This window comes from Manacus vitellinus, unplaced genomic scaffold, assembly GCF_001715985.3.
Source record: "Manacus vitellinus isolate BGI_N305 unplaced genomic scaffold, ASM171598v3 scaffold_12_pilon, whole genome shotgun sequence".
Taxonomy (NCBI): domain Eukaryota; kingdom Metazoa; phylum Chordata; class Aves; order Passeriformes; family Pipridae; genus Manacus; species Manacus vitellinus.
Window position 1 is genome coordinate 85,861 of NW_021938949.1, and position 15,917 is coordinate 101,777.

The 15,917-nt window shown below is 37.2% G+C and overlaps 1 protein-coding gene across 6 annotated transcripts in view; it reads left to right on the forward strand.

Moving 5' to 3' along the window:
- KMT2C (lysine methyltransferase 2C) overlaps nt 1–15,917 on the forward strand; it is a 144,340-nt gene that overhangs the window by 62,881 nt on the left and 65,542 nt on the right. For 5 of the 6 annotated variants that reach the window (XM_018089193.3, XM_018089194.3, XM_018089191.3 and 2 more), the window contains exons 11-14: nt 1,653–1,766; nt 3,134–3,873; nt 11,475–11,594; nt 13,988–14,104. In XM_018089193.3, coding sequence (XP_017944682.1) covers nt 1,653–1,766; nt 3,134–3,873; nt 11,475–11,594; nt 13,988–14,104 — 1,091 coding nt within the window. The remainder of the gene's footprint in view (nt 1–1,652; nt 1,767–3,133; nt 3,874–11,474; nt 11,595–13,987; nt 14,105–15,917) is intronic. The other variant, XM_018089190.3, reaches the window with a different exon arrangement.

A 15,917-nucleotide genomic window follows, 5' to 3' on the forward strand; every position in this document is an offset into this window, starting at 1 on the left:
TGTGGTTAAATTTAGAAGCAGGTAAAATGTAACAGATTAACTGCCATGTGCATTTTTTATCCTTAAACAGCAGTGCTTGTGCACTGATTTTTGTGTTAAAAGAAAGAGATAGCTCTGTTGCATAAGTATCTGTGCTTTTGAAAGTCTAAATTTCTGATAGGAAAGGGGAAATGCTGGACCACAGCAAAACTCTAATGTTTGTGTTCAAATTGATGTTTTGTGTAAACAAGTCATGCTCCTGGATGGTAGCCTGTGTATGTAAGTGCTTACTTTTTATGAGCAGTAAAGACATGATGAAAAAGGTGCTCCTGGAGGAAGGACAGTGACAGTAGGTAAATGTCTGTGGGTTAGAAAGAGTGGCCACTTCAGCCTTTGAAGATCTTCCTTTCCCTTCTGAAACATTAGGAGAGGCTGTTGGACTCTCAGGCACTGTGCTTAGAACACTTCAAAGATGTCCAAAAATTACAGTGAGACAACACCCAATCTCCTACTGAAAACCCTTTTGAATAAGTCACAGGTGTATCTGAAGGGCTAAAGTTCTAAGTAATGCCTCTGTTAGGATTTCTAGCTACTAGAAGCATCAACAAGCATCCTCTTCTCTCCAAGGAAGAACAGGACTGTCATCTCAGCTACTAGGAGTAATCTGGAGCTATTACATTAGTACAGTCATGCAGTGTTTTATACCCAGGAGAGCACTTCTGTACTTTAAAATCAAATTTGGAGCCAATCTAAATGATCATTTCCTCCAAGTTAAAATATCACTTTAAAGCTGGCAGAGTCTGAGAGCAGCTTTTAGGGTGCTAAAAGTAGCATCACCTAATAGTTTCTGTCTTTCTGAAGTTAAAGAAACTTTCTTGATGCGGAAAGGTATATTTGTTTTACTGTTTTTGTGCTAACATCCATGAAGAATCAGTTCCTTTCGAGTTAATGCTTGCTCTGTATTTTGTTTTTCGTACTTCTAGTTTATATAATGCATTTTAATGAATTTCCTTAACTGAAAAAGCTTTTACACAAGGAAAAAAAAATAAGTATTTCCTGTTTCTGGGCTCTGCAATGATACTGTCAGCCAAAGAAACACTCAATAGTGCCTTTTCCACGCAAATTCATTAATTTAATAGGAGGAACTGACAGATAAGATATCCTAGCTCTAAAGTGGCAAAATTTAGTTTTCATATTGTTGAACAGATAGGTTGAAAATCAGTGTTCCAAGTCCTGATAGTAGATGGAACCTCATATCTATGCCATAAGCCATTGTAGTATTTGTATAAAAACTTGAAGCCTTCATGTTACAAGTTCTGTTGAATTTAACAGACTTGGAATTTAAGAAAAAACCTTTTTGTGTTGCTCAGGTTATGCAAAAGTGACTATGTGTATGTTTTCACAATTAGGGGTATATAATTGCTTTACAGACGTGTTTCACCACCTGAAAAGTATAAAACATCTTCAGTGTTAATGAGTCAAAAGTTCTTAATTTTTAAGGAGTACTGTGTAGTGTCCCTAACCTTCTCATTGACCTGACTTGTCCTAACTCCTATCATCATTAAACATCAATCTCTTTAGCCAAAAGGTCAAACAGTCACAGCAACTACTGATGCCAAAGTAATAGAATAAACATCATAGCAATTTTATTAACTTCTTTGCTTCTCCTTCAGCTTGTACAAATGAAATGGAAATGGAAGGTGGTGGAGAGGATGTGACATTTCAGGAACAACCTGTTACTGGTGATGGCCCTGATCAGGAATCAGCTGTTGGACATGTCCCAGAAGGTAAGAAAGGGTTTTGCACTCTGAGAAAATTCAATTCAGAACTCCTCAGTACCATTCAGTAAGGTCTCTAGTACTTTATAAACTTAAGAGGAAAAAGTGCCTAGAAAGCAGTAGGAGACATATTGCCACAGTTCTGCTATCTGAGCTCTCAAGCAAGAGTATAAATTCTTGCTGAAGAAGGATGTTACTGAGAGCAGAGGTACTTTTCAGAATATTTGTGTACGAGAAAGTTGTTTTACTTTTTTGTTGGGACTGGCTTTCTCCAAAAGTTGGAAAAATATTTAAATACTTCTATACACTGGAATTTTATAGTAAAAAGCAATTATTTGTTGCTGTTCAAATACAGTCATTCACACTTCTTCTTCAAGGCTTTTATGTTTTTTATTTTTAATTTTTTTTTTAATTTTTTAGCTTTTTTTTTTCTTTTTTTTTTTCTTTTTTTTTCTCTTTCTTTTTTCATTTCCAGTTTATTTTTCATGGTTGTAACTCCAAAAGTATCTTTACTTAAGGATTTCCCATTTTCTTTTTTTACCTTTTGTAAATAAAAGATAAGTTGTTTAATTAAAAACTCTTCCAGACAGGGTGTGTTGCAGTAGCTGATCATTTGTGTTCTAGGAATAAATATATCTTACCAAACACACGTGAAGTGTAATAGAAATTAAGTGGTCTGTAAGAGAATCAGGGTCCATCAAAGGAGGATATGAGAAGCCAAAATCAAAGCAAAGAATGTGGTTCTTTATGGAGTGGAACAAGAACTCTGGAACTCCTTGATGAAGAAAGTTGTGGATGAAAGGTGCTTGATTTGGTTGAAGGGAAGGCTAGACAAATATTTTGGAAAGAAATCCATGAGATATCAATAAATTAAAGAGCAGTATCAATTTTTTTCATTTCAGGTGATTTCCTAAAGTCTGAAAGAGTGCTAGGAGGAAAATGTTCTTTATTCGTGCTTGTTCGCTTATTCTTAGCTGTCTGCTTTTTGGAAGTGTTGGAACAGTAGCTTAAAATACATTAATTTATGATAGCACACATCTTCAAGACACAGAAATGATAAAGGAGAAGCTACTTTTGGCTGCCTACCTGGAAGTGTGTTCAGTTCCTCAAAAATTAATCTTGGGTCTACTTCCTTGTGATTCACTATGCTGTTTTCAGGGAAGAAAAATAATGAACAGAAAACACAGACTACTGTAAGCATAGGTACAAAGAAAGATATTTATGAAGTGTATTTTAAGCTACATATTAAATTCACCTAAGTAAAGTGATATGCCCTTGGCATGATTGATGTGTACCAAGTATACTTGTTGACCAGTACAGCAGTGTAGGGTTTTTTTTTGTTTTTCACACTGAGCCTTTAATGTGGTTGTACTTAGTTACAGGCATATCACCAGAAGAAAAGACCCCACAACTGGAAACAGATGTCTCTGTTGAAATGAATTCAGCTGAAATGGAAATGTCTCCTAAAAAGACACCAGCGCCTGGTGACAGTCAGACTGAGAAAATGATGGAGGTGATGGAAGGGGTTCAAGCTGTATCACAGCAGGATTTAGACAAACAGGCTGAAGAGACAGAGCTGCCACAAGGTAGTGTGGAGGTCTCAGAAGTATCCACAGTAGACTCTCGGTCTCTGTCTTCAGTACCTGAGGCCGTAACTGTGACGCCAGAAATACTGGAGACTGAAAGCAAAGGAGATGTTTCTATCCCTGTAGAACAGCAACTGGAAATAATAAAAGTGCAAAAAGATGTAGAAAGAGGCGAAACTTGTGACAAGTCAGAAACACCAGCTCTTCTAGAAGTAGAAACTACTTCTTCGAATGAAGGTGTTGTAAATAGTTCACCACTTGGAGACAAACCCATCAAATCACCAGCTGAGACTTGCCCCTCACTTCCCCCATCAGTTCATATCAACAAGACAAACGTGTCTTCCTCGCCAGATGTTTCACTAGACTTGCATTCTGCACGAGATGTCCAGCACAGCCAGCCCCCAGCACTGCCTTCCACTGCTGGGAGTGCTCTCCCAACAACTTACATATCAGTCACTCCAAAAATTGGCATGGGAAAACCAGCCATCACCAAACGCAAGTTTTCTCCTGGAAGACCCAGATCAAGACAGGTAAGAACGTGCAATGTCTCATTATATATTTATGAAGCACATAGTTCAAATTTCAGAATGATGCATCAAATTCACCTATTTCTTATAGTATGCTTTTATTCTCCTGAGTGAGCGTGTAGTTTATTTCTTCAAGGAATTAATGTCGTGGTAAATAATTGAAAGGTCAACCATCATAAAGGTTCTCTAGTGAGAAGGTTTTCTTTTGGCTTGTGGTTAGATCAAAGTAAAAGAAAATTTGTTGTGTTTGTCATACTTATGCTACAAATGCAGATATACATAATGCTGTGCCTTTTAACTTACCTGTCCATATTTTTCACATATGCATTTATTTTGGCTAGTACTTTCAAAGTGTGTTAAGGTTTCTTGAACTGGCTCTATAGAAGAACCTGCTGCAACTCTTGTTTCCATTCTGCTGCCAGATATTTTCTTGATCGACATTTCTAATGGTGTGGTAAATAATTTTGTGGTTTTGTTACATTAGCAAATACCATGCAAGCACTGTCTTGTACAAGTGGTTGTGGTTTGACTGGGATTAAATTTGATAAGTGAAAAAGAATCCTTAAGTCTGTCGCTTTCTGCAACATCTTGCTCTCTATTCAAGTTGTGTAGTTCTGGGGAAAATGGTTTATGAACCCAGAGTATTCATTTCATGTTTGCGAAATTCTGTACAGAAAGTGTGTCGGTGTGACAAATTAGTGTTACATTTCTTTTCTCATCACAATTTATTTTTAGTCTTTGGGAGTTCTACGTTGATGATTTCTTGCTTTTCTGAACTTAGTGTTAAAAAAAAGCTTTTTTATATATTGTGCGATTCTTTCCATTTTTACGTGTCACCTAAGGGTTCAAAATTCTTGGTTCTTAAGAAAAGGTATGATAGAGTGTTCTGAAAGGTTAAAAGTATATAATAAAGGCAACAAACATAATTTAAGAAATTAAATTTGGAAGGTTTTAGATTATCTCTGGTGTTTTTGTTATTACCCTTATATACAAGCACATATAAAAATAATTTTTCTTCATACTGTCTTAAAAATTAAATTAACTTTCTTAGCTGACCATGCAAATTGATAAGGGATGGTGTTCTTATGCAGCCTAAAATGAATGCAGGTTTTCCATTGGGGAAGTTAATCTGTCTTCTTCCCTGTTTCAGTAAGAGCTGTGTTTATTTTTCTGTGCAGTTCACCCGTGCTCTGCATAGGAACCAGCATCATGAGACGGTAAAATCAGTTCACCACCAGAGAGCCCATTGAGGAAAACATGAAGGCTGACCCCAGCTGTAAATGCCTGCGGCAGAATAGATACATATCTTAAAAACAAACAAACAAACAAATCTGTAGAAGTAGCTATTTATTCCATGTATAATACAGACACTGACCTCCTAATACGTGGTGCAAGTAACACCAAATTGAGTTGAACTGAGGTATAGAAGTCAGGTATAAAACAGAATCCTTGCTGTGATGCTAAATCACAAAATCATAGACTCTTTTAGTTTGGAAAAGACCTCCAAGATCATTGAGTCCATCCCTTAACCCAGCACTACCAAGTCCACCACTAAAACACGTCCCTCAGTGCCACATCTACGTGTCTTTTAAACCCCTCTAGGGATGGTGACTCCACCACTGCCACAGGCAACCTGTTCCAGTGCTTGACAACCCTTTCAGTGAAGAAATATTTCCTAATATCCACCCTAAACCTCCCTTGGCACAACTTGAGGCTGTTTCCTCATCTTGTCTATTGTTACTTGGGAGCAGAGACCCAACACCCCCCTCACTAAACCTCCTTCCAGGCAGCGGTAGAGAGAGATGAGGGCTCCCCTGAGACAATCTGTTCTCCAGTTTGCAAATCATATTTTAAACTAGAAAAAGCTTGTATGTAATAGAACTTTTCAGAAATCAACTTGATTATTAGGACCTTTCTTCTGTTTCCACTGAGCTTAGGAATTCTGTGTTTCTTGTGCTGCAGGTAGATTTTCTAGGTCACTGTGCAGTAAGGTGTATATATCATATTTGCAGAAATATGTACGTGCCTTAACAGTGACAAAATTCTCTCCAGTGCTCCAAGTTTCTACTCTGGGCTTTTGATGAGGGACTGAAACCTGTTGAATGGCGATCTGAAGACTATAAAAAAAGGAGATTTTGGAATGTCCAGTTACAGGCAGGTGTTTGCCTTTTGAGCAAATGTAATTGGACAAATCCACAGTTTGTAAGGCATGTATTTGAATGCCTTTGGATTGCAGACAGAAATCAGTTTAGTTTTTATTTTGTGGGGTTCTTTTTAATTACTATTTTTGCTGAAAACACTCGTTTTTTAAAAAAGAATTGTGTACTTTTCCAAATGGAGAGTTGTGGATGGGAGCAGAAACAGAATCACAGAATGGGTGAGGTTGGAAGGGACTACAGTGTGTCATCTGGTCCAACCTACCTGGTTTATAACAGATCCTTCATAAGTAGTCTGATCACTGTGAACCCTGAAGACAAGCCAAAATGAACCAATTACCACAGATGGTAATATTCTGCACTTTTTCCTAGAAGCTTACCTTGGTGGAATGTCCTCTTCCTGTTTAAAAAATATAATAAAATATCCATTGCAATGGGTTTATGGAGCTTCACATAAAGAAGAATAAGAAAAAAACCAATTTGTCTTGATCCTGAATATATTGCTTCTCAATTTTGTAAGACACATGCTTCAGTGGAGTCAGGGGAATCCATATAGAGGAATAGTTTCTGGTTTGGATTTGTTCTCATTAAGTGTAATGTCTTGTGCTGGGCAGTAAGATGAATTATTAGTCCTTTCTACAGAATCTATTAATACAATTGCGAATAAAATATATTTGAGTAATTGTTCTGTTTCGCTACTGAATACAAACTTATGCAGAATTTGAAGTGACTTCCTATGTGGGATATTAGTATTTTGCTTTAGTGATGTGTCTGCCACATCACCTCACTCCAGTTTGGAAAGGACTAAAAGCCATCTCACGAATGGTGAAGACAATATTCTGCTTTAAAAGGCTTCCTGAGTCCCTTCCAGGGCTGCACTCTCAGTGCTGATGTTGTCACCACCTGTCTCCCTGCTGGCATTTTTGCTGGCATCCCAACTTTGGTTGGGAGCAACAGGAGAAAATCTGCCTTCTAACCAAAAGGGGAGCTCTGTCTAAATCAGTATGTGGCTACAGTTACACAGGTTTGAATTTCTTTGGCTGGTACAAGCTTATTCCACTCGGAGAATGTGTTTTTTTCTGTGTCAGCTCCTATCAGCAAGGTGCACTTCTGCTGACAGTGTTTTTTAGGGTGGCACATTATCCATAACTTCACCTATAGGTGAGCTGCATCCAGCCCTGTGAGAGGACCTTCTACTTACCAGGCTGAGCATCTCCCTGACTTCCTTTGGGTTTATTCTGTGGGTTGTCTCCTTTCTTTTTCTGTTAGCCTATTCCATAGTGAAACCAAATTAGTTTTCACATATATGAGAAATTTAGTTGTTCATAGATCACAGATATTCACTGGTAGTTGCCAGCATGATAAAGTTTTTAGAGTGCTGTCCTTGGGGTTGTGTCTGTGCAGTATCTTCTCCATGGAATATGCAGATTCTCCACTCATGCCTGTAGGCCCCAAATTTATGCCAGGCACAGGACCTCTTTTTAACAATTTTCGTGTTTCTGTTTTCTGAAGCAGTAGTCTTAAAAGAAATTATCATCTAAGTTTGTTATTGACTAATCTGACATATATCTAGTTTGAAAAAAAATCTTCACTAGGAAAATGGCTATTTTTTCTTTCCTGTGGAGGTATACAATAAGTGGTATTGGGTACATTCTGTGTACTTGAATTGAAGAAATCTGTGTTCTTGAATTGAACCATTTTGAAATAGTTATTTTTGCTATGACAATGTGTCCTGGAAAGCATGAGATGAAGTCAATAAATGGAAGGCATTACAAATTGTGGCAGTGTAACAGTGGTAGGTAGAGCTGAGAATGATTCGTAAAATAATATTGCATATTAAATAATAGACTTCTACTGTTTTTTTAATACCATAAGTATTATTTTAGTATTATTTTAGTATTATTTTAGAGTGTGTTCCTTGAAAAAATACCATGATTAGAGGTACTTAATTTTCATCATGAAGATATTGATTGTCACTATTGTGCAACTCACTGCATATTTGTAGGTGTTTCAAGAGATTTTCTAAAATGACATCAAAAAGGGTTTGGTTGTATGTCCTTTTTTGGGTATTATGGCATTTCTGATGTCTTCACTTACATGATACCACTAAGGATGTTGTTGTAGAGGTAGATGTTCGAAAAAAGATCAGAAAGAGTTTTTTTCAAGGATTTGTTTTTGTTACAGTTTTTATGTTTGGTGGTTGGTTGGGTTTTTGTTTTTTTTTTAATGAGGGGAGCTGTGTTTTGAACTGATTAAAGTTTGTTCACAACCCTAAAATTACATTAAATATTAAATTGCAAATCCAGTTTTATGCACTTGTGATTGCAGTCAAATTCATAAAGCATTAAGCAGCTAAACACAGTCAGTGGTAATTTAGTGAGATCTCCTGACCCTTGCTGACATTGGGTTTCCTTTTGTTATAATTTACTTGCAGCTGTGTTGTTCAATTTTGAGGACTCAAGAATATGATGGAGAATTAGAACTTCCTGTTTCTGTCACAGTACATAATAATTGCAGGGGTTCTGATGTAAATGAACTGAATAGAACTTTCTCCTCAGTGTTGTGTGGTAGTAGGCATTAATTAAAAGCCAAAATATAATTAATGCATCTCTTTGATGTATTTCATTTGGTTATAGTATTGTGGAAGTGTGTGTTTTTAATTAAGTTTATCTGACCAAGAATTCAAATTGTTCTGATCTACAATAAAAGTTGGATTAAATTTCCAATTTAATTCTTAACAATATGGTTCATGAATCATATACAATTAATTTTGTTTTGCAAGACTGAATATTTCATATTCAGATTTAATGTTCATTTAGCTTTCTAATCTTTTGAATATACTTAATCATTAGAAAAGTGTATCTTCTTAAAAGGAAAATAATTTTGTACCTCCCTAATAAGAGTAGGTAATTTTAGTTGTTGATAAAGTATTTTCAGCATGTTTAAGATCTGGAATTTTGACCCTTAGTCATCATATTGCCTCCTTTATAGATTGATGTAAAGATTGTTTCTATGATACATAGATTTTCTTTGTGTTACTATACAGATTTTGAGTTGCCATTTTATAAGAACAGTTACTTACTATGCATTATTAATTTTAGAAATATAGGGGGAAACTGTAATTAAAATTCAATTGATGTTTTAAATTCATCTTGCTAAAACTGACGTTTATTTGATATTAAACCCATGACTAGTATAGTTAAGGTAAATTTCCTATTGCCACAGACCTGCTGATGTAGTTGCTAATTGGTGTGTCAGTTGATGAATCAAACCTCTGTGTCCATTTTGCTTGTTTTCCCCCCATTTCTGACTTGGTGTCCCTGTTCTGTCATGAATTTGTGTCCTGAGTGTGAACAGGGACTCTCGTCCATCTCTAGGTTTGCAGGTGCAGAAGGTTTCTGCTCCACACCATTCCCCTGTCAGAGGCTGATGATCCTTTTGATCTGCTGGGTTGTTTGTGTGATGACCATCTCTCTGAAGTCAAGCAAAAAACTGGGGTAGAAAAAAAAATCCTACAATCTCAACTGTTTAATCCAGCACACTCACTGTAGCCCAAGTGCAGGTGAGCAGTTGCTGGCACTGGCAGTTCAGCTGGAGTGGATTTTAGAAGCACCTTGGCGGAGGGGAGGCAATGATGGGCATTTAAAAACACACAGGTGGTCTGGGCACTTAGCAGTTTGTAGGTTCTGTGTCTGATTTACCACCTTGTGTGGGCAGAGTTGTCAAGTTTTCATTTTTTTTAAGTGCTGTATTGTCCATGTTCCCTTTCCTGTGCAGGCAGAGCTGAACTCCTAGAAAGCAGATTTATGCTGAAACCACCCGTGTACACACTGTGTGTTGTACCAAATGTTGGCATTTTCAACATCTGACTTTTATGCATAATTAGGCTTTTAGGTCACTAATGAACTTTCTTTTGGCTCTGTTGTGCCAATTTGAATACTGAGCTCACTGAGCAGCACAGGTCACAGCCCACCCAGCTCTGCAAGCACGAGATGTCTGATGAGCTTCTTCTCATCTCCTCAAGGGGATGGGAGGTGTTGGCTCATGCTCATCTTCAGCAGCAGATTGAGCTGACCTGGCTGGGCCTTACATGGATTAGGGAAGGCTTGTCCATGCTTCTTCTGGCCCGAAAGCAGGTGAGGGGTAGCCCTATTTTCAGTCAGTGCAGCTGTTAGCAAGACACCTCCTTACAGTCTGAGATTTTGATGACTCTTCCCACACATTCCTGATGGAGAGATTTCATTTCCGAAAAGAAAAATCCCACATTTTGCAAAGCTATCTCATTTTCCTTAACACTTATTATTGTATAGGCCAGCATTCTAAGGTGTAAATGTGTTTGGTCTTGCCCGTGTGAGCAGCTATGTCTGTATGGATAGTTGGGACCATTAGTATGCATGTGGTTATTCCATGTTATCCATGTGATTTTGCTGCTGAATGGCATTCTCAAGAAGGTAAACCTGTACTTTTCATGTTTTACTTGTCATCTGGATATTCGGTATTTTTTACTCTCACAAATTCAGAATTAGGAAAATATATTATCCTTTATCTATTCTCATGTGTACTTTTGGAATGAAGTTATTTATGATGTCTGTCTCCTGCACTCTTTATTTTGTGTTAAGAATCTGTTATCTTCCACAGATTTTAAAGTGTATGAGGTACTTCAGCATTTTTTTTCTTGTCTATCTTAGCATTTTCTGATTGTTTTGCCTTATTTCTTGTGACAGTTATACGGTATCTCACCATGTACAACTATGTAAGTAGGGATCATAATCAATTAGTTAAAAAGAGTTTGTAAGTACCCCGTATGGATGTGTATTATTACATGTATATAGTAATGTTAAAATGTGATACCACAGCATAACATGAAAACACTGGGGTGAAAAAAAATTTAGCTGTGGGGTTTTATAGCGGTTTATTTATGGCAAACATGCAGGCACCTTGTTTCTTTTGTCCAGTGGTTTATTCATATTCCATTTGTTTCACTTTTGTTGCTGTGACTGTGGGTAGTTTAGTCTCAAAGGTCAACTAAGGCCATAACTTCTTTCAGAATGTGATTTGGAATATAAGAGGGGATGTTACCACCTCAAACTACTGTCTTCTTCATTGATACAATGAAACCTAGGGAAGTAATTTGTTGATGTTATGATTGCTTGCTTTCAATTTATATTATGCTTTTTTGTAAAACTCACTTTGTTGTACTTAACCATCAGTTGTGGGTTAGTATTTGTTTTAGGGTATATTTCAATAAGAACCTAAAAATTTCCTGCCTTCCTCTCACTCAGTGAACTAATTGACTACTTAAGTTAATATAGAAATGCCTATGCCTGCATGTGCTTTGCTTTTCAGATTTTTTTTTTGTTGCTTGCTTTTTTTCTTTTTTCTTTTTTTCTTATTTTTTTTTATGTTGCAAAGTTTTATACATCTATTTTCTCACCTACCGTATCCTAGGGGGCTTGGAGTACCAATAATACAGTCAGCCCACCTTCCTGGTCCCCAGACATTTCAGAAGGTCGGGACATTTTTAAATCCAGACAGCTTCCTGGCAGTGCCATTTGGAGCATCAAAGTGGTAAATAACTTGAATTTATTTTCATGTATCCATTGCTATCTTTCTGCTGTAGAGACTAGTGATGAAATTCTGTATCTCACAACTGAATTAATCTTCCATTCTGTTACTGTTTGAAGGCCTCTAAAATTTATTGAAACTCTGGAGCTTTCAGGTTAAAAAAATATGTGCTTTCCAGAGTGTACAGTATGATGGCATTGCCCTGATTTCCACTGGCAAAGAATACTTTGTCTTACCCAATTTTTGTGTGTGTTGAGTACATCACTTTTTGTGGTTGGCTTTACGTAGCTGTCAAAATAAATTACCTGAGAAGGAAAATGTCCTTAAGACTGGCAGTAAGGTAAGCCAGGCATGGAAAGGAGCAGAGATCTGAGGGATGGCTTGAATTTGTTGCTGTGGAGGAATCTTGCAGAGTACATTCAGTGTGACATCATTTTTAGCTGATGGGGAAATAAATAAGAACTTTCCTACCTGATTAGATGGACCAAAGCTTGTATCCACAGTGACATTTACCATTAAAAACACCTGATGAAACTAAGTAGAACTTAGAACTTTTGACCTTTTAAATAAAGGCCAAAAAAGCCAAGTGATGACATTGACAGATAGCTGTAGCTTCCGAGTGATTTACGTTCATCTCACTTTAACTCTCATGCTAATTTTATTTTAATTTGACATCAGCTTAGCTTTTGCTGCTTCAAGCATTAATTTTCAGCTTAATATTCAGCATTAACATTGATACAGATACATGTTTATTCCTGTTACTAGTTGTGTGAAAATAACAATACTGATACCTCATCTGAAACAGAAAATAAGAGACATGTCAGAAGAATTTCCATCTTAAAAAAATGATGCTTGTATGTCCTGTGTGTGCATATGTATTAACTCCATAGATATCTAAGGACAACATTTTTTGTTTCACCTCAGTACATATAAATAGCCTTCAGTAGCATCTTTCCTTTCACCCCTCAAATAGCATTGTGATATATTACCTTGTTGTGTGAGAGAAACTGGATTTCTCTTTCCATTAACAGATGGATGTTAATAAAATTTTAACATTGGGATCCTAGAATTCTCCTTTTGATTATGATCATAAACTTCTATATCTTCTTTAAGGCAGAAGGCATATTTGAAAAACACTGTAAGGAATATCGAGCCCATAGAGCTGCTTTCCATCCAGGGAACTTGTGTCTCCATCAGTAAAGACTGTTCAGTGCTGGGGACACTGTCCCCTGGGAGCTTTGTGGTTCCATCAACACTGTTTTATGGATTGCCTTGCTATTAAAAGTATTTTACAGCAAATGTTTGGATATGGGCACCATATCTAGATACTCTGTATGGAGTTGGGCTATACTAGGAACTGAGGTTATTCACAAATAAATAATCTCATTGCTTATTTCATAGTAGGAAAGGTGCTTATTTGAGTATATGACATAATTATTATCAGTTACACAGATTAGAGGCTCTGAAACACATTGTAAAGATGTCTGCTAATACCAACCAGAATTTGGGGATGTTGTGAATATGTTCTTTTTCTCTCTGGAATTGATAAGGGAGGATTAGGAATCCTCTTCGTGCTTAGTTCCTTTTGAAATTAAAAAAACAAAACAAACCAGAAAACAACAACGTTTCAAACAAAGTCACAGTATGCATAACAGGTAATTATTATTAAAAGCATACTTGCTTTTCCAAAGTTAATTGTAGTTGAAGATACTGTGAATACTCCAAAGCACAACACTGCAACTGTGCAGCTGCATCTTAAATAAGGAAGGGAGAAAAAAAGCTGTCTAAAAATATTGTGTAAGCACGTTATGGGGAATGTTGATCTGAGTGTAATTGATAGAATTAATATAAAAAGCTCTCTCTGTATCTGCGGAATTAAGAGAGTTTCGTGGAGCCAGCTCTTGCTTTGGGAGCAGGATTGCATCCTAATAAATTCCAGGTTTTGCTTGATTATTCATAGCATAAGAAAAGCATCTATGGTTACAAGTAATCAAGTGTCCAGACCCTTTTCAGAAGTCCCATGACTGTCTGAACTGACTGCTTAAAAAGAAAAGAAAATGAATCATAGAATAACAAATTTATTTTGGAAACTTTGCAACTATGGGGGAAAAAACCAATATTTCCAGTTATTCCTGAGCATAAAATAAACATTCCTGGTTTTGGCTGCTTTCTCACTGGTGATAAAGGTCATCATATTATGCCATGTAAGTAGTTAAAGGTATTTCCTACTGATTTATGCAGTGATTTAATGACTATGGCCTCGTGGCCTCACGTTCACCTGAAGTCGTAGGATGTTTTTTTACTTATGTTTTTCCCAAGATGCATTGAACAAGTTTGAATCCCATATAACAAAAGAACTTCAGGTTGCATTTACATTGTTATCTTATATTGAATAGGGCCGTGGATCAGGATTCCCAGGGAAGCGGAGACCACGTGGTGCTGGTCTTTCAGGAAGAGGTGGCAGAGGAAGATCAAAACTGAAGAATGGAGTTGGGACTGTGGTCATTCCAGGGGTAAGAACATTTTTTTTAAAGTCATATTGCAGTCTGTTAATGTAACGTAATTTTATTCAGTTATAATTCTTGTATTAAAATACTTTATAAAACCAACTAAAAAGCCCTAAAAAGCAGGGGGTGTTTGATAAAGCCTGGCTGTTACTGCTGGTGATGAAGAACTGGAACACCACAGCTTGATGGACCTGAGGCAATTTTACACTGCTCTTGCCACTTGAAGACACAACCATTGGGAGTCTTAAGCATTCCTTCCATTTTCTTGCATGGAAAACATGCTGGGTAAAGGGCAGCACTGACTGGAATGACACAGAATGGGAGAGCAAGGCTTGTGTGTGAGAATGTCACAGCAGCCATAGGAGATCAGAGCAGAGGTTCTTCTACCCAGGGGACCAAAACTGAGTGCTGGGGGGAGAGTACAGAACAGAAGGAGACATTTCAACAGTTTGTGGTTTGGGGACTTGCTGAACAGGAGGTGGTATCTTTGTCTTGGGCAGCCTGTGTTGGAGCTTTCTTTCGTGGATCTGCCCACTCATTTTTAAAAACTTTTGGAAACCATGTTAACTTTTTTCAGTTCTATAGCTTATTAGTCTGTTGTTTTAAGTTGCTGCCTGCTGGATTAGTTGCCTGCCCCTTAGTCTGCTGCTCTTAAAGAAGAGGCAGTGGAGAGCTGCTTCTATTCAGTTCATCCATGCCACTCATTTTCTATAGATCTCCATCAGTTCTCCTCCTTTTCAGTCCACTCTTGTCTTGCCACACTGGAGAATACCAGTATTTGGAGTTGTTCCTTATATGGAAGCTACTCCGTATTTCTGATCATCCTTATCAGTTGTTTTGTCATGTTCTTTTCCTTACTTTGTGGACTTTCATCTGCCACTTTATAGCCCAGCACTCGGCTTTATGAAGTTCTTGTGCAGTTCTTCACAGTTGTCTTTTGGGTTTTATTACTCTGAATATTCTAATCCTGTTGGCAAGCTTTGTCACCTTGTTTCTCACTTGATTTTTCAGGTTGCACACGAGTGTGTTGAACAGCACCGCCTGTTAGCAGACATGCCCTGTCAGATTTCCACTAGTGCTGTTCTCCCACATAGAAAACTGATAATTTATTCTACTCTTTATCTTGTGTCTTGTGTCAGTACAGGGACCGTTCCTCGGTTTAACTTTTTTTTGAGTAGTTTTGGTGAAGCACTTGGCCAAAAGAATTTGGTAACAAAGTAAGTTGCATCAGTCAGACTTCCCTGTCCCCAGGGTTAGGGCATGTTAGGTAACTTGCTATAAATACAAAATGGACATCACTCTCCACAATTTACCTCAGAAATTTGATCCTTTGAGTCATCAAATAGATGGCAGCTTGAGAGTTCCAGAGCAGAGATGTGGCTGTCTTGTATGGTAGGTGAAGTTAGCAATACCAAGAGACCAGCTTTTGCCAGTTAAATGTTTGAAATGGGAATATTTTCTGTCCTTCCAAGTCTGCTCTTTTGTAAGTGCAAGCAATTCCAAGAACTTGGTGGAACCTGTGGAAAAACAAGCAAAGGAAATCCTCTCCTTGAAAGTCTCAAGGTGTTTCACGTGTTTTTTGGTTAACTAGCTAGTTACAGCTGCAGTGCTCTCAACTGGTAATTAAAACATATATATATATATGTTTTAATATAATATATTCCCTTTTTGGCTGTTTCTCAGTAAAAGCTGAATTCCAGTAACAGTGTATCAGAAGGATTCCTGTAGCTGTTGTAATGATATTTATATTTGTCCCTAGAGTGATGTTTGGGCTTGTAAAATATTTAAATTATTATTTAAACAAAACTATCTGTATAAG